Source organism: Meles meles, chromosome 18 (genome assembly GCF_922984935.1).
Source record: "Meles meles chromosome 18, mMelMel3.1 paternal haplotype, whole genome shotgun sequence".
Taxonomy (NCBI): Eukaryota; Metazoa; Chordata; class Mammalia; order Carnivora; family Mustelidae; genus Meles; species Meles meles.
Window position 1 is genome coordinate 51,843,581 of NC_060083.1, and position 26,783 is coordinate 51,870,363.

At 37.3% G+C, this 26,783-nt stretch overlaps 1 protein-coding gene across 1 annotated transcript in view; it reads left to right on the top strand.

The window, feature by feature from the left end:
* Positions 1 to 26,783, top strand: part of CEP112 (centrosomal protein 112) — a 409,934-nt gene that overhangs the window by 40,373 nt on the left and 342,778 nt on the right. Inside the window, exons 6-8 of the mRNA XM_045984701.1 lie at positions 1,916 to 1,993; positions 14,032 to 14,079; positions 14,559 to 14,630. Coding sequence (XP_045840657.1) covers positions 1,916 to 1,993; positions 14,032 to 14,079; positions 14,559 to 14,630 — 198 coding nt within the window. The remainder of the gene's footprint in view (positions 1 to 1,915; positions 1,994 to 14,031; positions 14,080 to 14,558; positions 14,631 to 26,783) is intronic.

The window sequence follows — 26,783 nt, forward strand, 5'->3', positions numbered from 1 at the left end:
AAAAACATTGAATACAATGTAAAGGTTTTGGTGGACACTCCAATATCAAAGAACATGGTGCGTTGGGTATACTCCATGGTGTTCCTTCTGCTTTCTTAATGGTTCTGAGGCATCACATGAAGTAGTGTATTGTTTCTCTTGTGCATTGAAGAGTAACTTTGGAAAGCTTCATTTTTTAGCTGTTTTTTTCCCCCTTTTGCTTTATACACACACACACACACACACACACACATATGTATACATATATATATATATGATTTAACACCCGGTGGTCATACATTTAAGAAACTGGGATTAACTTGTAGTGAAGTAGGGGTACTGCATTTTTGCTGAAGTTGAGCTGTTTGTGTCCTAAAATGTGAAGGCCTCTTTTGCAACTAATTGCTTATCATAGTTTTGGTTTGAACAAGGTGCTATTGAGCGTTCCAGTTAGCTTTCTTTTTTTTTTTTTTTTCCCATTTTATTTATTTTTTTCAGCATAACAGTATTGCATGGAGCACTGGGTGTTGTCCAGTTAGCTTTCTAAGGAGAAGAATTTTGCCTGCTTACTCTGGCCTTTCTTGCGTAACTCTGGCTTGTCTTGGGTTACGTGACTTGTAGTTACAAGGAGATCATGTGTGATGCGTGACTGTTCAGCACATACTGCTCTAAACATAACTCACTGCATTTTCTCCAGTAAGAGTTTGGAACTTTGGAAAATATTTTAAGGGCAGCGTATTTTAAATATTTGTGGGTTTATTATCAACCATTACATTTACTCAAAATAAACAAGGCAGGTGCCTTTTCTTAAGACATTCTTCTTACAAAGAAAAACATACAAGAAGCAGGGGACCAACAGTAGAAACAATAATGAATTTTAATAGAGTATATGTAATAAATTAACACTTTGTTCAATAGAAATTTGGAGACAATAAGATATGGAGAACATTTTAGTATATTTTTTCATCACTTCAGGGTAAGTGATCATAGGGAAATAGATTTATTTATTAGTAGTGAGGTTTTCTAAAAGTGTGGAAATGGTGTGCCAACAAATTTAATTTCAAAATACATTTTTTGGCTGTACTGTAATGTATGCATTATTATTTTACACAGATATACCTTTCTAAGTTTTTAGAGCTTTTAGATCATTGTCCATTTCTGGGCACAGATTTTAGACTGTGCTCAGTTACAGTTTCAATCTGCTTTGATAAATGTGCAATATAATAAGTTATATGGGAGGGGAAAAGCGTGCAATTTTAATTTTTTAAAAAAGTAAGATTTCACATAATTGTATTCTCATGATGTGAATCCAAAGCTTATTTCTCTTTATATTCAGTGTATGAATGAGAATTAATTTAAGAACAAAGAGCTTCTTGGACATCAACACAAACTTCCCTGTTAACTAATTTTAAGGATTATAAATAATTCATCTTTTCAAGTGTTTCCCCACCCCCCTTTAAAGCTACTGTGGTATACCACAATTAAAAGTTTTTGTAAAAGAACTTAAAGAGAAGAATCTTTATTAATTTTTAAAATATTCTTTTGATGTGTGGGTTTTTTTTTTTTTTTGAAATCTAGTTACTGTGTGAATATATTGTGAAGGCACTTCGTAGCCCTAAGCAGCTCTAATAAACAGTCATTAAAAAGTCCTATAATAAACAGTCATTTATAATATAGCTCTAATAAACAGTCATTACTTAGAATTGAGAACTCTAGCTCAGCTGTAACTTTACCCTTTCCTTTGAGGGCAAGGCAGCACTACCAGAAAAGCACACAAAACGCTCATTACTCTGAATGACATATATTTTGTCCTGTTTTCTGTCTTTTCTTTCTTCTTTCCTCTCACTGTCCCTCTCTTCTTCCTTCCTTTTCTCTGCTATTTCTTCCTTCCCTCTTTCCTTCCCCCGCTTCCTCTCTTTTGTCTTTTGTCTTTCAGGAAGCTCATTCCAAAAAATCTGCTGTTTCTTTGGATGACAGCGACATCGAAGCTCGCCTTAATAGTTGGAATCTTGGGGTAAAAAAAAAGTACTTTATGTATGTATATCAATGTAGGAGAATTGTATTATATTTGGAAAACACCTGAACTGATTCTGTTTAGTGACTATTATTGGATGTCAGCCTCAGTACTGCAGTAGTACTGTGGGAGAAGGACTTTGAGTACAGGAAAGAGAAAGAACGTTCCAAAGAAGCATAAAGCAGTCCCTGCCCTCAACAAGCTGACTTTCTTATTGGTTAAATAGGAGATACACTCATACCTAGTTAAACAATAATTGAAGATAGTGTATGGTAAAATATCATAATGAGTTAGTAGAATACTAAAGTGGAGGGAAGGGGAGGGAGGACTTGGAGAAGCAAGGTCATTACGGTTGAAAAAATTGGGAGATATCCTGGATGAGCTGCCATCATGGGCAGCTGTTTTTGGTGCAAAGACCGAGAGGGGCCTGGATGTTTCTAGACAGGCGTGGAGGTGGAGAGCTAGGAAGAGAGAGGCCTGAAGAAATGTGGGTAGTGTAAGTCAGCTGTCATGACTGGATCTTTGGGACTTATGTAGTGGGTGAGGGGCAATGTTAATCAGGTGGATTGTATTGGAGCTTTGAATGCTAAGTTGAGTGGTTTAGCTTTTGCATTTTAGGCAATAGTGAGCCCTGGAGGTTTATTTTTTCCTTCTATGGTCCACTTTGCCTGATGCCACTTAAAAGCTTTGAGGAAATAAAAAGGGGGTTATAACAATTTTTATCGCATTTTTTTTCAAAGATTTTATTTATTTATTTGACAGAGACAGAGATCACAAGACAGGCAGAGGTGGGGGGGAAGCAGGCTCCCCACTGAGCAGAGAACCCAATGCGGGACTCGATCCCAGGACCCCGAGATCATGATCTAAGCTGAAGGCAGAGGCTTTAACCCACTGAACCACCCAGTCGTCCCACATTTTGTTATTAATAAAATAATTTGTAATTTGAAAATTTGAAAAATATAGAAAATCAGAGAAATAAAGTATGTTTGAAAATCTTAACACTGAGAGATGGTTTAGCCTTTTGCTATATATTTTCTTCCCTCCTTTTTTTCCTGTGTATATTTATAAAATTAATATTTAAACAAAATTGGGGTCATATTACAAATACCATTTTGCGCTGTTTAAATTTGCTCTAAGTTTATAATAGTTCTATAAATATGAATATTAACCATAGCACTAATTTTTCTTTTGGATGGGTATTCCGTAGCTTATTTAAGCATTCTGCTATTTTTGGGCATTTCGGTTGCTCCCAGTTTATGGCTAATGTAAGTAACACCCATTAAGAATCTTTGTGTACATATTTGGTTGTTTTCTCAGGTTATATTCTCAGGTTATATCCCTTCCTGGTACATTGCCCCCAGAAGGCATATACCAATTTATTCTCCAACCAGCAGTATGTGGGATTGTCTTTCTTTCTTTCTTTCTTTTTTTTTTACCTCTTCACTGACGGTAGCGATTGTTATTTTAAAAAACCTAAAACCCTTCCTTCTAATAATGGTCTTTAATGAAAGCGGTGCTTTGGGAAAATTGACTTGGTGGCATTTTTTTTTAATGTTTTTTTTTTTTTTAAAGATTTTATTTATTAATTTTGACAGAGAGAGATCACAAGTAGGCAGAGAGGCAGGCAGAGAGAGTGAGAGGGAAGCAGGCTCCCTTCAGTGCAGAGAGCCCGACGTGGGACTCGATCCCAGGACCCTGAGATCATGACCTGAGCCGAAGGCAGCGGCTTAAACCACTGAGCCACCCAGGCGCCCAACTTGGTGGCATTTTGAAGGTTATGGTGGATGTGAGTAGGAATTGGAGAAAGGGAGCCAGTCATCTTTTCAGTGTTTGTGGTGAACGGCAGGTTAGTGTGATTTCTGTGAAGATGGACGTTGTTGAAAGAAAAGACATTCAAAGAGGGTAAAGGATGCTAGTGACTGATGGGTGAGCTGACCGGAAGGGCACCTAAAGGTTTGCTTCTAGGAAATGGGAACATTGGCTCAGTTAACTGTCAGATGCGGGAAATCATTTGAAGAGTTACAAGTTTCCTTTTAGATGGGTGGAGTTTGAAGAGATGGTCGGACACTTTGGGGAGGTCAAGGTTTGGAGGTTCATGAGACTCGAGGGCTGGAATCCTACTTCGTAGTCGTACTGCTCCAGTGGTGGCTGCACCCAGAGGCTGGACAGCTGGTCTTCAGGGGGCAGAGTAGAGACAGCTAACTCCTATAAGGGGCATGATTAGAAGGTAGGGAATGGATCAGAATTTAAAGGAATATGAATCTCCTAGCCATTTTGGGAGCATGTTAGTGAAAGAGAAGAGAGAGAATTAATAACAAGAGGGGAATGGTAAGTTAAAAGAAACACACTGGGAGCGCCTGGGTGGCTCCGTGGGTTGGGCCGCTGCCTTCGGCTCGGGTCATGATCTCAGGGTTCTGGGATCGAGTACTGCATTGGGCTTTCTGCTCAGCAGGGAGCCTGCTTCCCTCTCTCTCTCTCTGCCTGCCTCTCTGTCTACTTGTGATCTCTCTCTGTCAAATAAATAAATAAAAAATCTAAAAAAAAAAAAAAAGAAAAAAAAAGAGACACACTGTTATGTTTGAAGGTGGAGGGGAAGCTGCCACTGGAGGGAAGGCCTAAGTTACCACCATGGGAGAAGAGCACAGGAAAACCCCCAGAAAGACAGTTGTTTTGATATTTGCCAGAAAGCAGTATCAAAGTGGAAAGTGGAATTCTGGGCTCTCCTTTTAAACTTGCCTTTGCCCTTAGCTATTCGGAACTTCTGATGCACATTTCTTAGCACACACAGTACTTTGCCCAATTATTTAACTGTTCAGAGGATTAAATTTTTCATTTATATAATAAAATTAAAACAAAAGATGTAAAATATTTTGAGGTAGTACCTTAAAACTAGGTCTGCCTGGGTTTTGTTTCACACTTTTATTGTTCAAAGAGTTCACTAACAGTGTAAAATATGAAAGTCTTGCATTTTTATGTAACATCTATACATTAATCAGGCTGAACTATATCTTTTGATCACAGTAGAATAATTTAAGAATCCAGTGTATTAAAAAGGTTAGATTTTGCTTTGATTTTAGTTTTGTGTGAGAATGTGTGATGCACTTTTTTTCTTCCTGTGAATGATCAGTTAATAGTAGTTAATTTTAGTGCTCTGCATTAAGGGTGCATTTTTTATATTGCTGGCATGACTTTCATACACCTTTGTTCTGATGCATTAGATGTTCCAGAATAATTTTCTAGATTTTGTTAAACATACATTTTTTCCATCAAATATATTCTTTCTTTCTCCAGGAGTGTGTTAGTATTTTTTTTTTTTAGGAATACATAATTTTAAGTAGAGATTTACTTACTAAACCTAGCAATTAAATTTTCTTCCTTTTTTTTTTTCCTTCCTCTCTGAGCATTTTAATCTTTAGTTTTGGGGAGGCTTTCTTACTCTGCCAATATAATGTATGTGTATTTCATGCTTTACTATCTTTACGTACATTTTTCCTTTTTCTTTTCTCTTTTTCTGAAGCCCTGGTTGGGGGCTGGGAAGAGGACTTTCCAGGGCCTTCCATCCTGGTTACTAGTCACCTGCCCACTCCCACTGTGGGTCCACATGCTGATGGCAAAGTCTCACTCCCACCAGAAGCAAAGGAACAGTGAGGACTCTGCACCGTAGCCCCAGAGCAGGATCTGGGTGGAGTGTGGGATTAGTGCAGGGTTAGTTCTCAAGATAGGCAGTGGGAGCTGGGCAAGGTCAGCAGGAGTGAGTGTCCCCCAAATCCCACAGGTAGTTCCAGAGGGTGAACAGCACCCTAGAGGCAGGCAGACCCACCTGGAGGCTGGGGGCCATCTGGGAGGAGTGAACTTGCCCGTCAAGGGCCAGGGGTGCCTGTAAACAGTTAGCAGATGGGAATATGCCTTTGCTCTCCGTCGGAAGCCTGGTGGGTCTGCTCACTGGAGCCTTCCTCCCCCGGGCCTGTTGGGAACTGTCCTCATTAGGCACCTTGGCGCTGTCACGCTGGTCTAGTAAACAAAAGAGGAAGAGGAAGACGAAAGAGTAAGTTGAGATGCGCGGTTCCAACAGATGAGTTGCCCAGCTTGCTGACCCACAGAACTGTGAGCTCAATAAAATGGGTATAGTTTGAAGCTCTGAAGGTTTGGGGTAATTTGTTGTGTAGAAGAGAGCTGTTTGTTTGGCACAGAATACTGCCTGACTGTTTTCTGAGGTGACTGCTGGGTTTCCTCCTCCTCAGCCAAGGGCCAGCTCTCGCTTCTCTACTTTCTCTTCAATCTTTGGGATTGTCAGTGAATTTTTTTTTTACTTAAAAAAAATTTAGCCATGAGAGTGGTCGGTGACATTGCTTTGTGTGGTGTTTGTATGTATTTTCCCAGTGACTAATACAGTTAGGTGACTGTTCAGAAGTTGTTGACAGTTTAGATGGCCTCTCGCAGGGTCAAGTGCCTACTTGTGCCTTGGCCAGGTTTCCTGTTGGGTTGTTTGCTTTTTTCATACTGATATGTCACAGTTTTGTATCTATTTTGGGTAAGAGTCCTTTTGGAGTATTATAAATATTTTCTCTTTGTTGCTTTCCTTCAGTCTCTTACTGGCATTTTTGATGAACAGAAAATGGACATTTTAATGCAGTTCATTTTCTTATCTTTTCACTATGTGATTAGTATTGTTTTGTGTTCTATTTAAGATCTTTAGATATTCTCCTATGTTGTCTTCTAGCAGCCCTGTTGTTTTACTTTATTGTGTTGTATTTGTTTATTTTTTAAAGTTTTTATTTATTTGAGAGAGGATAGTGAGAGAGAGAACGAGCAGGGAGGAGAGGGAAAAAGCAGGCTCCATTTCCACAGGGAGCCCAGTGTGGGGCTTAGCCCAGGACACTGAGATCATGACCTGAGCTGAAGATAGACGCTTAACCGACTAAGCCACACAGGTGCCTCACTTTTTCTGTTTAGATTACATACCATCTGGAGGTGATTTCGGTATATAAGATAGAGTGTTAAGATTTATTTTTGTCACATATATATGTAATCTATCTCCAGGTGACACTCACATTTATTGAGAAGACTATTCCTGGTGTACCACGGTTTTATCTGTCTCATAAATCAGGTGATAGTACGTGTCTGTTTCCATTCTGTTCCTTTGGCTTAATTGCTTTTCCTTGTGCCAAGGGACTATGCCATTATATATCTGTATTTAATTTGTGCTCATTAAATGTTTGTTGAAATGTGAGTAAACCAATGAATGAACTTACAGTTGTAGTATTATTTCTGAGGAAAAGCATTTTTCAAGTTCTAAAATGTTGACTTAAGAAACATTATTTTGGGGGCACCTGGGTGGCGCAGTGGGTTAAGCCTCTGCCTTTGGCTCGGGTCATGATCTCAGGATCCTGGGATCGAGCCCTGCGTTGGGCTCTCTGCTCAGCGGGAGGCCTGCTTCCCCCTCTCTCTTTGCCTGCCTCTCTGGCTACTTGTGATCTCTCTCTGTGTGTTTAATAAATAAATAAATTCTTTAAAAAAAAATATTATTTTGGAGCATAATTGGTTTGACATTGAGAACTGAATTTTTTTTACGCTATTGGGAGAATTTTGGCACTTCTGACAGATGCCGTGACTTAAAAACATTTATTTTAGTTGTGGTACTAGTAATATATTGCTTGATCATGCCCTTTCTTGTAAGGCAGCTAAAATATTAGATAAAATGTCTGTTTTTCTGGAATCGTAGACCCTCTCTAATTGGTCAACATTAGTCTATAAGGGATATTTGATCAGTTTGACCAAAATCCTGAATAATCCAAAGAAATAATCTGACAGAACCCTTTGTAACCAGTTTGGCTAAAACACTAACCAAAATAAAATGTCAAAAGCCAGTTTTCATTAAAAAGCATTCAGGTATCTGTATTTGTGTCTAGTTTAAACTATTATGTATTTTATTACTGTGATTCTGTTTGCTCTTTAAACAAGAAGTGTTGGTCGTGTGAGTCATTCTTGCTATTGGAACTTAATTTTTTTGGCTTTGTTTTCTGTGTAATATTTTGTTAGAATTTAATGTTTTACATAAATCCTTTTTATCTTCCATTTTGGACATTCTTTATTGTGGTCTTCTTTCTTGAGGTATTATGAGAGAACAAGAAATTTTCCAAAAGAGCATGAAAAAAGTAAATGTTAAGACTGTTTATAGATTGCTTCAAGTCCATTTGCTGGTGGATTACAAAGTGGGAACATTTAACTTCAAAGCACATCTGGCTGCTGTTATAAAAATCAGAAAATAGATTGCTTATTTCCCCCAAGTAGACACAAGAACATGCTTTACTATGGATAATTCTCATTACATATTGAAAGTGGTTATGAGACAAACTCAGTGTACTGTAAATGAACAACAACAGAAAGAAGATTTGTACTTGTTTACAGTGTTCATTGTTGCTGTTAAATATTATAATAGACCTTTTCATTTTCTTCTTTTTTTTTTTTTGGTCAACTTGAGAAAGAAAATTTATGATAACAGAATGAGACTTTAACTTCCGTATTTAATGGCTTTTAAAGATGCAGAGGATGAAACAGGAGTCACTTCTGCATAGTTGAAAGGCTACATTGTAATTAGCTAAACCAATATTTTGTACTCTGCTTGTAAATGTAGAGCTGTGTCAAAATAAGTCACAGATGGTTTTCTTGGCTTTTGGTTTTAAATTTTAAGCTTAATTAGAGCTTGAGCATCTTTGAGAATTCCGTTTCCCCCTTCCTTTATTTTTCCCCTTCTATTTAATTCTGCTTCATGAATTAGGGTTTTATGTATTTGCAGGTTTGGGTGTGTTTTTGAAGAACTTACTTTCTTGGCTGGTTTTCTCCATTCCAAAAATAGAGAATGGTTACTTACTTTTCATATATATACCTTCAGACAATAAATATTTATTGAGTGTACTTTGCTGCCTGTTGGAAATTTGCTGCCTCTATTTTTCAAAAAGCTGTGTATATATAGTACAGTGTTATTTACTAAAGAATGTGCCTCTTTCTCTGGTACGGTATTTAAGTGGGTTTTATTATTATCTCTACTTAATAAATGCTTCCCAAAATGAATGTATTAATTCATATACCCACCAGTGGTGCACCATCTGGAACACTTTTATTGTCAAATTTTTAATGTGTACCAATCTGGGGGCTATAAAATGCCATCTAGCTCTGGAATTACTTTACATTTGCATATTTCTGAAAAGATTGCACATATATTTCTACATGTATTAGTTATTCAGATTTCTTTGTAAGTAAAATGTGTCTCATGTTTTTCACATTTAAAAAAAACCTGTATTGTTATTTCTTTTATTCAATTTTAAAGACCTTCTTTACACATTTTGGAGACTGATCATTTCTGCAAACATCTCCCAGTTTATGGCTTATCTTTTCATTTTACTCATGATATCTTTTTTGGAGAGAAGTTCTTACTTAAGTCAAATATTTTAATTTCCTTTTTGTTTATGCATTTTGTTTTGTTTTGTTTTGGTTCTTGCTTAAGAAATCTTTTCTACTTTGAGGCTATAAAGTCAGGGAGAGGGAGAGAATCTTAAGCAGGCTTCATGTCCAGCATGGAACTCCACGAGGGGCTCGATCTCATAAGCCTGAGACCATGACCTCAGCTGAAATCAGGAGTTGGACTCTTAACTGAATGAGCCACTCAAGCACCTCAAGTCATTCTTTGAAGTTGTCTTCTGAAAGGCTTTATGGTTCTGCTTTTAATTATAAGTATTTTTTTAAAGATTTTATTTGTTTGTCAGAGAGAGAGAGCACAACCAGAGGAAACAGCAAGCAGAGGGAGAGAGAGGCAGGCTCCCCACTGAGCAAGGAGCCTGATGTGGGACTCAATCCCAGGACCCTGGGATCATGACCTGAGCTGAAGGCAGACACTTACCCGACTGAGTCACCCAGGCGTCCATAATTTTAAGTATTTAATCCACTGGAAATTTATCATATGTGGTACAAGAAGGAATCAGATCTCACTCTTTTCCACTTAATGAACACAGCTTTATTTTCTCAATAATTCACAAAGCTAGATTTTCATGAGTCATGTTCTCACATTTATTTGAATTTCCAGTACTCTCTAGTTGATTCCATTGACTTATCTTCATTACTATAGTTTTATTATATCTTAGTAAGTCACTCCACCTTGACTGTTTTCTGCAGGCATGTCTTGGCTATTCTTGTCTATTTATTTATATACATTTTATAGTGAGCTTATTAAGTTTTACCAAAGCCCTATAGAGATTTTGGTTTGGATAAATTTAGTCACTAGATCAAGCTAAGGAGAATGTCATTTTTATAATATTGAGACTGTCCAAAAACATGGTTTCACTATTTATTTCATTATTAATATTTTTCAAAAAGTCTGAATTATTTTCTGCACAAAGGGCTTATGTGTATTTTCTTAGATTTGCTTTCAGGAATTATATGTTGTTTTGTGATTACAAATGATATCTCTATAAAATTAATTTCTTTTCCTAAGTGACTTTTGCTAATTTACAGAAACGCAGCTGACTTTCATGTATCAGTTTGGCATCTCGCAAATTCGCTGAGCTCTTACTTGGTCAGCTCCTGTTTAATGTCTTTCTGTTTTCTGTCTTTATTTGTAGTGTTCTTTACGAACTTCCTGAATGTATTTAGAAGTTATACTTGAATACATATTGTCCTGGCGGTGGGACAGAAACATCGTCAAACACTGAGCTGCAGGAAAGTGGTCTATGTCAAGTGGGTTGCGTAAAAAACCCTAATGAATGAAAGTCCTGGACACAGGGGAGGCCAAAGGAGGCCCATATTACTGTTTTCTTCTATTTCATGGCTTTAAAAAAAAGTAATTCCTACTATTGACAGGTTTTGATTTTGGTTTTCTGTTTTTTATAGGAAGTTTTTATGGATGTTGGATTCTTTTTGTTGTTGTTGTTCACGATTACTGGTGTTAGATGTTTTTGAACAAGAGGTAGCCAGTAGTTGTACGGGATGGATGGCTTGGGTAGCTTACTTTATTTCTTGGTTTAGGAAGGCCTTCTTCTCCGGCTCCACTGAAGTTCACTTTCTTTAGTAAAGTTCTGCCTCTTGGGGTTGTCATTTTGGCCCGTCATCCTCTGCTTCTTTGCTTCTGTCTTGTTTCTCCAGGGTTCTTTTTCTTCAGTTCCTTCTTTCTTTCCCTCCGTCATGGACAAACTTCCTTCCAAGGGGCCTCTCTCAATTGCATAAGTGGTTCCTTCCTAAGAACCTTTTCTTATTTATAAGAAAGTTCTTTATACTTTTTCACACCCTTCTTTTGATTCTTCGGGCTCCAGCACTCTGATCCATCAGGTTTTTTTTTTTTTTTTTTAGTTTACAAATTCTATTATTTATTTATAAGTCTGGCAAATTTTAACAATCACTTTTAAGGGCACCTTTGAGAAATGTTTCTTCTCATTTACAAATGGATTTAATTAGTTTTGCATGGAGCACTGGGTGTTGTGCAAAAAGAATGAATACTGTTACGCTGAAAAAAAAATAAATAAGTACGAGAACCTATAAAAGAATATAAAATTTGCCGTATTTGTAAGTTTAATGAATGAGATTTATACTGGTTACTTAAACTTAAGAAGGTTTGTTAGACAACTGAAGTACTTAAAAAGAGATCCATCAGGTTTTTTGGTGCAACCCGGGAAAGGTAGACCACTCTCCTTTTACAAGTCAGTGTTTGATGACATTTATATTCCAACACCACTAGGACCCTGAGGCACTTCCCTTTTTGTTCCATGCTGTCACTCTGGTTTGGCTCCGGATCTAATTCTGCTGATCTGTGATCTTTCTTTGGTCACTTACATGTAAATCGAGGGTTTTAGTAATCTCTTCTTGTTATGTTGTAGACCTGGTGATGGGTTTTTTAATGTGCTTTCTTTGTTGATCTGTATGGGTTTCTGGAAGATGGGGAGAGAAATTTAAATTCAGACAGTTGCCATTAATTTATAGGAATCAGTCTTCAGGCAAAAGAAAATTGTTTTGTAAATTAATCCTTATCTAGATGCTAAAATATAGTTACTCTTCAGATCTTATCTGTTGCTATAGAGGCTTTTATGTTTTTTAAACATGAATAATCAGTTCTATTTTTAATTTCGTTGCTGCTGTATTCTTTGATTAATTGGTCCATGCATCCTTATTTATTATGAACTTGAGTGTAGGTTGTTTATTTCTATGATTATAAACCTATAACAAGTCATTTGAGGAGCTTTTTGAAAACACAGATTTTGGAGGAGTAGATTCTGATAATATATGTTTGACAAAATTTGTTATTTGATGCCAGTGGTATACTTCAGGGTAAAAACCGTTCTAGCTTGAAGTCATGGTTAGTGTTGTATTTATATTCTTGTACATTTTGAGATTATCTGTGTTGTAAATTATAACTTTAAGATGTCAAGAGATTAGAGTTCCGTGATAATGATTTTTTTTAAAGATCTTATTTATTTATTTGTCACAGAGAGAGAGAAAGAGAAAGCACAAGCAGGGGAGGCAGCCAGCAGAGGGAGAAGCAGGCTCCCCGCTGAGCAGGGAGCCTGATGCAGGACTCGATCCTAGGACCCTGAGATCATGACCTGAGCCGAGTGCAGATGCTTAACTGACTGAGCCACCCAGGCATCCCTTTGATAATGATTTTTAATTATCACTTCACTTGTGAACAAAATAGTTGGGACAATAATCAGTGTTTCTAGTTTACCATACAGTATATTCATTCAATAAATACTTCCTTGAAAGGCTACTACAGATTAGGTATTGTGCTAGTTACCAGGAATACAAAACTGAGACATCATTATCCTTGCACTTGTTGTGCATAAAGACAGACGTGGAGACATACTGATAAACACTTAGAATGTGCTGTGAGAGACACATAGGATACTTTAGGAGCTTGGTTAGAGGGTGGGATCAGGTACATTGTGCCCCTTCCTCCCTTCCTCCCTCTTACCCTCCTTCCATCCTTTCTTTTTTTTATTTTATTTTATTTTATTTATTTGACAGAGAGAAATCACAAGTAGGCAGAGAGGCAGGCAGGGAGAGAGGAGGAAGCAGGCTCCCTGCGGAGCAGAGAGCCTGATGCGGGGCTCGATCCCAGGACCCTGGGATCACGACCCGAGCCGAAGGCAGAGGCTCAATCCACTGAGCCACCCAGGCGCCCCCCATCCTTTCTTTTTAATGAATATTTAGTGGGCACCCATCACTTGCCGGGCCCTTTGGTGGATGCTAGGGATAGAAGGGTTGTGACAGTCATAATCTGTTTTCAGAGTTTACACTCTTTTACAGAAGACAGATGTTCGATTATAGAAGGTACTATCTGAGTAGGAGGAACTTAATTAAATATCTTGGCGAAGAGTCTTGAGTAAGTGAACCACAAGACGAAGTTGGGAGAATGATTTCATAGGTTGCAAAGACTCAGATTTGGGAGAGAAGGTAGTGCTTTTCAAGGTAAGGCAAGTCATTTAGTGTCCGTGAAATACAGGGTATACTGAGGAGGTACATGAGCCTGAAAGGTAGATGCAGGAGGAGTCCCAAAGGAATTCTCTACTCTGGTAATTATTCTGGAGGTGAATGTCAGGATTCATGCGCTGAACCGGCCTGGCTGTATAGTTATGAAATTGAGACTTGAAAGCTGATTAGGTAGGGGTTAGAGGGGCACGGAGTGGTGCCTAGACGTGGAGAGGCCCAGGAAGACTACCATGTTTCAGCAGTGTAAGTCAGCCAGGGTGCTGGGGTATAAAACGTGTCGGGAGGAGTAGTGGAAACGAATTGGGCAGTTAGGCTGTAAGAGGATCATGAAGGTGCATTTCTGTCTGTAAAGGAGTTTATGCTTTATTTTTATTTGTTAGTGGGCTACTGAAAGCATATCATACAATACCCATCCTAAAACACAAACTCAATATTAAGATACATAGAAAATGTTTTTGTAAAGCAGCTTAATTCAACATTTTATCAAATAATTAAATGCAAAAATTAAAACTCAAAAATATAATTAATAATTAACCAAATTATTAATTTCTATCTCAAATTTTCAGATAGAAAATCCTCGATACCTGAGACAGAAGCCAATCCCAGTTTCTCTGGTAGGTGGGAATGTCACTGGACTTTTTCTATGGACAGATTTTTTTTTTTTTAAGATTTTATTTATTCATTGAAGGAGAGTGAGTGAGAAAGAGAGTGCATGCACAAGTGCGGGGATGGGCAGAGGGAGAGAGAATCCCAAGCAGACTCCACAATGAGCATGGAGCCCCACGACCCTGAGATGATGAACCTGGGCTGAAATCAAGAGTCAGGTGCTCAACCCACTGAGCCACCTACACGCCCCCTTATGGACAGATACTTTTAAATAAAGTAATTGTTAGGTCATTTACAGAAAAGAACAAAAGTCCACATTATGAAGCATAATAGTCTTATTAATCCTATCACTTGTGAGTGAATAAATCACTTTTTTCTCCTATGTCAGTATTATTTTGGCATGAACTTCAGACAATTTAGAGTTTCCTTTTTGGTTAATGAGAAGGCAGGCTGAAAAAGTATTGAATAACTCTTACTCATTCAACAGATGACTCCCAAATTCAGTCTGAGAAAGTCCAGCAGTTTCCATGATGATCATCTCTTCATGCATGAGAAGGAGGTAGGATTGAAATATTTCTGAGTATCGAATAATGAACACAGGTTTTGTATTTTATATCATATGAGTTTTCAGGTCTGAATAATTATGCACGGTAGGGAGAGGTTGTCTTTGGTTTAAATGTAAAATAATGATGTAGGGCAGGCAAGTCTTGTGTTTCTGTTTTTTTGTGTGTGTGTGTGTGTACATCTCCCACTTTCTGTGAGTGCTGAGGGGACTGTCTTCTGACTATGCATTCCTGCGTGTCAGGGCCTGGGGAGAGGGCAGGTTTCAGAAGCAGTGTCTTTGACCTCAGTGAATCCCTCCATCCTGCCTTTATCTCAACCTGATTTTGATGTAACTTTCTACTTTTGCTATTCTTAACTGTTTCTACTATTTAAATTGATCTGCGGAATTAAGCTATGCTATGGTTGATATATAACATAATATACTGTCTTTCTTTGGTCATTGAAAAACAGAATTATCCAAGAGGCAGTATTGTTTATTGGTTAAAAGTATAAACTACGGAGTCAAGAATACCTGAATTTAATTCCTACTTATTTGCTGTGTGAAAACAGGCAGATACTTACCCCCTCTGAGTCCCAGTTTCCTTGTCTAATTTGGGAGACACCTGCTTTACAGGATTAGTATGAAGATTTTATGGTCTGTGAGTACCTGTACGCTTCACATATAGTAGACATGAAATGAAGGTTAATTTGCTTTATGATTTTCTTTTTAAAATTTCTATTCTAGGAAATCTGAAAATCATCATTATTATTTTTATTTTTGCTTATGACACCAGTGAAACGCTTTGGTCATCTGTGTGGTGTGATAGAAGACTGTCAGATTAGGAATATGAAAAACTATGTCCTTAATTTGCCTTACCGTTCTGTAGTCATATTAGCCGGGGAAGTCAAGAATATTAGTTTAGTTTTTGCTTAAATAGAGGGGAATTATTGATGTCACAGGGTCATTACCAAAATTAATGAGAATAAGGAGTATGTATGGAACTTGTAAATTGTAGTTTAAATGTACAAATGTGAAAGATGTTATTGGACTTAATGTTTCTAATAAATTTAATTAAATAATTTTATCTTTCATTATTTTTTCTTTCATTTTAATGAGGATGCTTCTAAGAATTTCTAAAATTTAATTTCAGTTTGGTGATTTTCAACATGAAAGGGTCTTCTCATCACCCTATTTATAAAATATCACAAAGGACATTGATTTCTTTTTTCTTAGATATTCCAAACAATAGCATGAGCATATAATTTGTTTTTTGTTGATAATGGAAGAGGAAAGGCAGTTTTTTCTTTTAACTTTAAATCTGGTGGAATTGTTGCTGCTGATCTCAGTACTATTTGTCATGAATTTCGTGGTTCCAGTTTAAGGCATGTGGGGTTTTGTTTCTTGGTGCAATCTTAGTGTTTAAAAAAACTGTTGAAATAAAAAACAACTACATTTTAAAAAGCCTTTGAGGAAAATACTTCTCTATATAGACACATCTTTTGAGCTCTTATTTTGAATTTCTTTCTTTTCCAAATTGTCACTAATTCTTTTTACAAGTCATTCCAAGTCATTCCCAACCACTTTTCTTTTTACTTTTGTTTTATGCTAATTCTTAGTGTTGAGGCTGCTTACCATAGAATAATTAAAATAATTGAAAGGAAGTACTGGCTTTTTGAATCTTTTGGGGGTCTTTGATGAATTAATATCTTGATTCTTTATGATGACACCTTGGGTCAGGCATGAACGTACCAGTGCTACCCACGTATGTGTTGACTGAGAGGAAAAAAGCATTTAAAGCTATCATGTATTGCATCAGAAATTCATTTTTAAATGTGTGTGGCTTTATTTTTTTCCACGCCCTTATGTTTTTGTTTTTCTTTTTGGCATACTACAGGAATATTTTTGGCATCATTGAGAGGTTTGCATGTAAACATCAACTTACTTCATATCTTAAAATATATCCAGTGCATATATTTTGGCTAAAATAGTCCTTTGTGCAATTACATAGTTGTTTTGGACTTTCTTATGAAATTTTTGTTTATCATATTTTTCTCCATACTAAAATATTTTAAAAGTATAGGCTGAGCTGCCCCAGTATGAGAATTATCTTAGTTTCATCTTTCTTTTAAAGTGCCATTTATAATTATAAAATAATTTATGGATTTTTATTGAAGAAATTTTGGAAAATATAGTCATGTGTAAAGAAGGAAATAAAAATCACCCATAAAACCAACACCTAGAAATAAAAACACTGGCAAAATATTGTATTGCCTTTTAGTTTTTTCTTTATGTATTCCGTAAATCTAAATTTTTCCTTAGAAAGTTGAGATGATACGGTATTTTTTTGTATAATTTGAGTAATTTTCATTCTATTAAATTTTGTTCCTAAGCATCTATTTTTAATGGCTGAAACATATTTCAAATTATGGAAGTATCCCCAGTTAATTTAACTTATCCCTATTGTTGGGAATAGAGATTTTTATATACTTTCACTAATATAAATAATCCTGGGAAGAATAGCCTTAATCTCTCTATCTTTAGGTGCATATCTAAATATTTCCTTGGGGTATTGAATTATATCTTAAAACATGATAAAATTGAAATGATGGGTTTCTGTAAGTTTAGTATCATTAACAATTTCACTTCTAGAATAAAAATTAACACTTACAAGCTCATTGAAAATTGTATGTTACTATAAGATACAAGTAAGGAACATATTATGCGCAAAAATGAGAATAAAAATAAAAAGACAAAGATAGGGGCGCCTGTCGGTTAAGCATCTGCCTTCGGCTCAGGTCATGATCTCAGAGTCTTGGAATTGAGCCCCGCATTGGACTTTCTGGTCGTTAGGGCGTCTGCTTCTCCCTTTCACTCTCCATCTGTGCGCTCTCTCTCTCAAATAATAAATAAAATCTTAAAAAAAAAAAAAGACAAAGAGAAACAGGAGCCATTTGAAGGCGGAGGAAGTAGCAATTTATATTGCCTTTGTAAATACATAAATACTAATTATATTTTGTAATACAAACATGTATTTGTAGGATAGAATTTTTTAATATTCTCATATTTGAAATAGAAAATACTAATCATATTGTTTTATTATTTTTGTCTGTTTTCCAAAGATATTTTTCTAACTTGGATTTTTTCCTAAGTTTAAATACATAGTTATATTGTGATATCATAGTTACCCTTTAGGATAATCTTATGTCTACTTGCTTAAGTCGCTTTTATTAAATATTTACTTGTGGATATGATGATATATGCTTTTCTGTTTTGAAGAAAACCCTGGTGTGTCTTTTGCATGTTCTCATTTAAAAATGCTTTTGTTGGGGCACCTGGGTGGCTCAGTGGGTTAAGCCTCTGCCTTCGGCTCGGGTCATGATCTCAGGGTCCTGGGATCAATTCCCACATCGGGCTCTCTGCTCGGCGGGGAGCCTGCTTCCCCCCCTCTCTTTGCCGGCCTCTCTTCCTACTTGTGATCTCTCTCTGTCAAATAAATAAATAAAATCTTTAAAAAAATCTTTAAAAATGCTTTTGTTGTTGCTGGGTGGTGTTTTAAAAATAATGAAGAGCATCGTTTAAAATGAGTTTACTTTATTTTAAAATGAAATATAAAATTAAAGATATAATCTTCATTTTCTCAACACCTAACCCTCATCCTTCAGAGGTAATCATAACTAAAAATTTAGTGTGTATTCTCTTCAAAATTTTCTAGGAATAGCTTATTTTTCAATATAAATAATATCATAAGCATTGCTTCAGTTTGTTTTTTTAACTCAAATATATAGTCTGATAATATTTCTATGTAGAATTTGTCTTTATTTCTTTTAAATAGTTACATTGCATTTTACTTTACTATACCATAATAGTTTCCGATTGAGCTGTATAAGTTATTAATTTTGCTGTAATAGTGTTTGAGGAACATCCCTGTGTATATCTTTGTGTATCATTTGCTGCTTTCTTTTTGGGGTGGTGGAAGGGACAGAGGGAGGGAGAGAATCCTCAAGCGGACTTCACAGCAAGCAAGGGGCCCCACGCAGGGCTCAATCCCACCACCCTGAGATCATGAGCTGAGCTGAAATAAAAAGTTGGAGGTTTAACTACCCAGGTGCCCCTCCCATACTTATTCTTATACGATCCATTCTGTGAAATGGAATTGCTCATTCACAGGGTTGCACACTTAAATTTTTTCTTGATCATCAGATTGCCCTTCAAATAAGATTCTGTGTGTACGGCTGCCGGTGTAGGAAGAATGGGAGAGTGATGGCTAAGGGATATGAGAATTCTTTTGTGGAGTGCTAAAAATGTGCTGAAATTAGATTGTGAGTGAGGATGGTTGCCTAATTCTCTGATACAGTAAAAGCTGTTGAATTGTTACTTTAAATAGGTGAATATTATGGTGTGGGAATTAGGTGTTTTTCAACAAAGCTATTATTTTTTTAAAAAGATTTTATTTATTTATTTGGCAGAGGGAGAGACAGTGAGAGAGGGAACACAAGCAGGGGGAGTGGGAGAGGGGGAAACAGGCTTCCTACTGAGCAGGAAGCCCAATGCCACCCTCTATCCCAGGACCCTGGGATCATGACTGAGCCGAACGTAGATGCTTAACGTATTGAGCCACTCAGGTGCCCTTCAATAAAGCTATTAAAAAAGATTATGTCTGCTTATATTTGCACCAATAGTGTATGAGAAATGTCTGTTTTTTCTCATTTCATCAACATTCAATTCTAAACATTTTTCATTATTGTTGACATGAAAATAGTATTTTGTTTTGATATTTACATTTATCAAAATGAGAATGAACATATTTTTTGTCTGTTTTAATTTTACTTTTAGGAGCTATCCTTTCTTATAGTTTCCCGTGTTTTCGTTGAATTGTTTGTTTTCATTGTGATTCCTGAGCAGTTTCTTTCTTTTTTTTTTTTTTAAAGGGAGTCTCAGATCTCTTCTGATTATACCTCTTGGTATTTCCTTCTCTCTCTCTCTCTTTCTTTTTAAAGATTTTATTTACTTATTTGAGATAGAGCATGACGAACATGAGCACGAGTTGGGGAAGGAGTGGAGGGAGAAGCAGGCTCAATCTCAGGACTGAGCCACCCTTCCTGAGCAATTTCTATGTTAAAGAATTCCGGTCCTGGGGCGCCTGGGTGGCTGAGTCACTTAAATGTCTGCCTTTGGTTCAGGTCATGATCTCAGGGTCCTGGGATTGAGTCCTGCATTGGGCTCCCTGCTCAGTGGGGAGCCTACTTCTCCCTCTGCTCCACCGCCCGGCTCATGCTGTCTCTCTCTCTCTCAAATAAATAAAAAAAAAAAAAATTCTGGTCGGTGTCATATATCTTGCAAGCATTTTTCTCTGTCTTTGGTTTATTTGTTTTGTTTTGTTTAAAGATTTTATTTATTTGACAGAGAGTGAGAGATCACAAGCAGGCAGAGAGGCAGGCAGAGAGAGAGGGGGACAGCTCTCTGTTGAGCAGAGAGCCCGATGCAGGGTTGATGGGGGGCTCTATGTGGGGCTCGATCTCAGGACCCTGGGATCATAACCTGAGCTGAAGGCAGAGGCTTTAACCCACTGAGCCATCCAGGTGCTCTTGTTTTTTTTGTTTGTTTGTTTTGTTTTTAATGTATGCAAGTTTTCTCTTAAAAGCTGGATCTATCTTTTCTCTATGGCTTCTGGTTTTTGTATCATACCTAGAAAAACACTTTTTGTTATAAGATTATGAAAAAAATTTACTCATATTTTTGCCACTCCTTAAATCTTATTTTTGTATTTAAATTTCAGATCTATTTCAGAGGCTTTTGTCGTGAGTAGTGATGGCAATCTAGGGCTGTCAATTTTAAGGTCTACAATAAAAAATTAGGAGGTTCTAATGTTTAAGTTAAAGAAGGCAAGTAGTATAGAGAGAATTAATTGATGTGAAATTTTATACATATTACAGAGTTCATCTGTGTCATGAAGCATTCAATGAAGGACTTGATTCTGTTTGAACTTTAGAGAGTCCTAAAATAGTTAATTAGCCTTAAGAAATCAAACTTTAAAAAATACAACTTTCATTTTAAATTTATGATTGTGTGGTAAATACCACGGATGTTGCATGAGTAATATTTGCAGTATTATTTTATTATAGTTAAAAACTTATAGTAGGTTTTTTTGTGCTTAAAAATATGTATACCCATAAGCTATTTAAAAATGTTCTTTTACAAAAATGTTCTTTTAAATTTCCAATTAATTTTGGGCATTACGGGAAAACATGTTCAGAGACCGTGATCCTTATTTTAACTTTAGCCTATCATTCACAAACACACTTGAACTTGTTTGCATTTGTAATTGTTAACACATTTCCTGTGATATCTACATCACAGAGTTCTGTGACAGTGAGCATCATTAAGCAGTGGGTTTTTTCTTTAGTATTCTTAAAAAAGATTTCTGACATAGATTAAGTCATTTGGAAAACCGTTGTCACTGAAAATGAAGTAAGAGACAACACAACAAGGGGAGATCAATTTTCAGAGCAACCATCAGTTTTCAGAGAGCAGATTGTAGAAATTGCTCTTTTTGTGAAATAAAATAGAAAATTTCCTTTGAACATCACCTTCACTTATATTGAACATTCTTACCTATTGTATAAAAAGGGATGATGCTTCCTTCTCGCATGTGATGCCAATTAGACATTTTTACCTTTGTGAATCTGCTAATTAAATATAGAATTTAAATAAATCCAAGATAGCAAAATTTACATTATTGACCTAATAAATGAAAAAATTGATATTTTCAAACATTTCATATGAATATAAATTCAGATATATCTCACACAATCTCACAAAATATAATAATCATACAAAGGAATACCATTGTAAAAAACACCCAGGCTAGGAATTAGGTCGTTGCTAATATTCCAGAAGCCTGCTGTCTGACCCTTCCCAAACATATTGTTTCCATCTTCTTTTGAGGTAACTACTGGGGCACCTGGGTGGCTCAGGTGGTTAAGTGGCCAACTCTTGATTTCGGCTCAGGACATGCTCTTAGGGTCCTGGGATTGAGTCCTGCATCCAGCTCGGTGCTCAATGAGGAGTCTGCTTAAGGATTCTCTCTCTCCTCCTCCCTATGGTCTTCCCCCTACTCGCGTGTGGGCTCTTTCTCTCCAATAAATAAAGAAATCTTTAAAAAGAGCAACTACTATCCTGATTCTGATTTTTTCTGATGATAATTTCCCTCCTTTGTTTTTAAAGTTGATCTTATCACCAATGCCAGCATCCTTAAAAGTGAAAATATTTTTATTTTAGTAGGTTTTAAATTTCATATAAATAGTACTAGACTTTATATATTCTTTTTTTTTAATATTTTATTTATTTGACAGAGAGAAATCACAAGTAGGCAGAGAGGCAGGCAGAGAGAGAGGAGGAAGCAGGCTCCCCGCGGAGCAGAGAGCCCGATGCAGGGCTCGATCCCAGGACCCTGAGATCATGACCTGAGCCGAAGGCAGAGGCTTTAACCCACTGAGCTACCCAGGCGCCCCTATATATTCTTTTTTTAAAAAGATTTTATTTATTTGACAGAGATCACAAGTAGGCAGAGAGGCAGGCAGAGAGAGAGGAGGAAGCAGGCTCTCTGCCGAGCAGAGAGCCTGATGCGGGGCTCGATCCCAGGACCCTGGAATCATGACTTGAGCTGAAGGCAGAGGCTTTAACCCACTGAGCCACCCAGGCGCCCCCAGACTTTATATATTCTATCACTTGTTTTGTTCAGTAGTAATTGGTGAATCTGCCATTATCATCCCTGTTATGCCATCTAGATTTCTATTACATGACTCGGCCACAGTTCCTCTCCATTTTCTTGATGAGTCTATTCTGATTTTTGGCTTTTACAAACAGTAATTTATGGACAGTCTTGTACATGTGTCCTGACAAATGTGTGAGAGTTTCTCTGGGTAGTGGCTCTCAAAGTGCTGTCCATGAGCCCGCAGTCCCCAAGACTCTTTTATGAGGTCTGTGAGGTCAAAACTTGTAATGATATTTAAATGTTATGTAATGGTATTTAATGTTTTTGTAACAATATTTTGTAATAATACTTAAATGTTATTTATCTTTTTACCATGTTGACGATGGTGCAGATGCGAAACTGGGTGAACCTGTATCTTGGCCCAAATCAAGGCAGTGGCACCACATCGTTCTTGTGATTGTTCTATTCTTCAGGGCCACATGGTCACAGGGAAAAAAAAATGAACAATTTTACTTAGGAATGTTTCTGATGAAACAAGCCATGAAACTCTTTATTTTATTAAATCAGATATGCATTCTTTTTGATCCCGAGTGAAGGAATGGAGCTTTGCAAAGAGAACTTAACACTGCATACTGAAGGATGAAGGCTGCCCAGAAGAAACATGCTTGTGTGATTGTGTGAGTTAGGAACTGCTGCTGTTTTTGCAGAAGACTGTTTTTATTTGAAAGAATGACTGACGAACAGTGGTCATTCAGACTTGGATATCTGGCAGACATTCTCTGAAAAACGAACAAAACGAACCTGTCTCACTGTGAGCTTGGGAGCTTTCTAATACTAAGACTTTTACTAAGACTTTTCTGATGAGAATGAGCATTGATATTAACCAATGTGAAGTTTGGGTATTGTACTACGAAATTTTCAATATTTGGAAATCTACATAACTCATTGAACTGATGTTTTCCAAATGAGTGATGCATGCTGTCATAAGATCACACATTGGTTAAAAAGTCCATTCCAGGGTGCCTGGGTGGCTCAGTGGATTAAGCCGCTGCCTTCGGCCCAGGTCATGATCTCAAGGTCCTGGGATTGAGCCCCGCATCGGGCTCTCTGCCTGCCTCTCTGCCTACTTGTAATCTCTCTCTCTGTCAAATAAATAAATAAAATCTTTAAAAAAAAAAAAAAAAGTCCATTCCAAGTTCAGGGTAGACCAACAGAACTTACTGTGACAGAGCATGAAAAGTTTCAGGTTCCACAGTGCAAGTAACTTTAAAAATCTAATACTTGTGAGAGACAATCCACAATTATCTGAAAAGGGTGCTAAAATACTTTTTCGGGCGCCTGGGTGGCTCAGTTGGTTGAGCAACTGCCTGACCTTTGGCTCAAGTCATGATCCTGGAGTCCCGGGATCGAGTCCCACATCGGGCTCCCTGCTCGGCGGGGAGTCTGCTTCTCCTGCTGACCTCTCTCCTCTCATGCTTTCCCTCTCTCAAATAAATAAATAAAATCTTTAAAAAAAAATAAAATAAAATACTTTTCCCCTTTCAAACTACATATTTATGTAAGGAAGCATTTAAGGAAGGACAAATTCCAGCATTACACAGATTCTTTGAGACAGTAGAGGAGGACGGAATACTTCTCTGTTCATTTTTTTTTTTTTTAAGATTTATTTATTTGACAGATAGATTACAAGTAGGCAGAGAGGCAGGCAGAGAGAGAGAGAGGAGGAAGCAGGTTCTGCGCTAAGCAAAGAGCCCGATGCGGGGCTCGATCCCAGGACCCTGGGATCATGACCTGAGCTGAAGGCAGAGGCTTTAACCCGCTGAGCCACCCAGGCGCCCCACTTCTCTGTTCATTTTATGAGATAGGCCTGACACCAAACCCGGAAGGGAAAAAAATTAAATACCAGTAAAAATAAAAACTCAATAACAAAATTCATTATCAATACACTGAGAAAAGATTTTTAGTTAATAAATGATGCTGGTACAATCTTTCATTTTCCTGGAAGAAAATAAAATTAGATCATCGTCCTTTAAAAACAGAAAGAAACAAAAACAAATTCTGGATGTACTGAAAAATCTGTAAGGCCCAAACAAAAAGCCTCAAGACAACAGAAATCTTGCAAATAAAACAAACTCTAGGAATCAGAAGAGGTTTCTGACCTAAAACTTTTGCAAACCCAGGACATATAAAATAAATGATAGCACTATTCGAATCAAGTGAAATAAAAGGCTTTGTGTAGTAAAAAAAAAATTACAACAAGCAAGATCAGTAGAAATATAATAGATTTGGGGAGAATATTTGGGACAGACTGTGTGTTAACGTGTATAGCACACCAGGAGGTCCTACTGACCGACAGACAGAAATTTGGATCAAAATTGTGACAGGACATTTTTCAGAACAGATTCTTATAGACTCAGAATGTGTGAAAAAGGGTTAAGAGTAGTTTTCAGGGGAATGCAAGTCAGAGTAGTAAAAAGGTAATCACTCTTTTGGGGGAAAGAGAAATTCACTTTTATTTTATTTTATATTTATTTTTATTTTTATTTTTACTTTTACTTTTTTTTTTTTTTTTTTTTTTTGCCATGGGGAAGAAACATTTATTCTGCCCTGTAAGCACCTGAATTTACCTTTACCAGAGGGCAAAATCTAGTAACATGTATCCACCATGGACTCATCCGCCTGTCTTCTGAGAATCTATAGCCACCCAAGCCCTGGTGTGTAGGATGCATGTATGAGAATTATTTTGTGGTGGTGTTTGGATTAGAAAAATACTGAAAATAAGGCTAATTTGCATTAAGGGAACAAATTTTGTTTTCATTAAGGAATAGGTGGTAACAATGTAAAGGAATGAATAAAAACTACAGCAGGTGTTGTTGTTTTTTTTTAAGATTTTATTTATTTATTTGACAGACAGAGATCACAAGTGGGCAGAGAGGCAGGCAGAGAGAGAGAGGGGGGGGAAACAGGCTCCCCGCTGAGCAGTGAGCCCGATGCGGGGCTCGATCCCAGGATGCCGGGACCATGACCCGAGCCGAAGGCAGAGGCTTCAACCCACTGAGTCACCCAGGCACCCCTACAGCAGGTGTTTTAAGAGGGATTTCCATGAGATATCATTCAGAGAGAAAAGCGAGATGCAGAAAAAATATATTTGTGTAAAACATTCATAATAAGCCAATATGTATTACTGAAGGTATAGTGGTTTAAAGAAGGAAATTTGGTTTAACTCACACTTAACAGCCCAGGGAATGTAGGGAGTGCTCTGCTCTGTGACATCATCGGGGACCCAGGCTTCTGGGGAAGCTCTGCCATCTTCAGTGTGTGACTGCAGTCTCTGGGTCTGAGGTGGGGGTTGCTCGCTGGTATCTTCTCTTTTAAGAGTCATCCTTCAGAAAGAAAGAGAGTGTGAAAAGAAAGCCACCTTATTTTAGATATCCAGTCAAAGTTGCCTGCAGCCTTTCTGTCCCAGTACCCTCCTCAACCATGGCTAGTCACGTGGTCACTCGCAGCCTCTGGTGATATGGCCCAGCCCAAATTTGGTGGTGGTGGGGGACTCAAAGAAAGGAAAGGAAGACAGATATCTGAGGACACTGGCAGTCTGTGCTACAAAACCCCTTCCTGGTGTATGCCTGTGTATGTTTGTATGTGAGTCATAGGCGGGAGATATGCAGATGTACTAGTTTGTATGTGCTACAAAACCCCTTCCTGGTGTATGCCTGTGTATGTTTGTATGTGAGTCATAGGCGGGAGATATGCAGATGTACTAGGTTGTTACTAAGGGATACACCATGCGGGTATTAACACTTCAGAAGGACATGGGGAGGAGAGGGAGAGAGTCAAATAAAAAGTGAACACCAAAGAGTGCAGAGAAGCTAAACAAAATAAACAAAAACTCAGTATAGAATAGAATTGGGATTATGTTTGTGTTGCATGTAAATTATGTTTGTGTATGATATATAGCAAAATATAAAAATTAGAAGAAAAATACCAGTATGCACTGTGTATGTTTAAATACCACTTCTTCTCTGACTGTAAAGAGTTCTGAGGAGACTCGAAATGACTTCGGAGAATGCCATCTATCTCTAAGCCCCATGGATAAGGTAGCAAGAGAGATAGTTCAAGTGAACATTTTGAGAGTAGGGTACACTGGAGGTGTTAATCAGGAAAAATCTTAATTATCAACACATGATAATACCTATCCCCTGACTAGTAACTAACAGAATTCTCTAAAAAATGGTTGTAACAATTAGGCATCTGAGTAAGTACAGTGATGATTATTTTAGAAACAACCTCTTCTGCAATTTGCTGTGGTGATTGTCGAGATGTAGAAAGTGGGAGGAAGCAAATACATCATGCGGTTGTGTGGCTTTGGAAATTGCTGGGCCGTGCACATGGTTGACATCAGCAGTGTTTTTGAGCTTTTCTGCCTTACAGTTGACTTACTGTGTAGTTGCAGT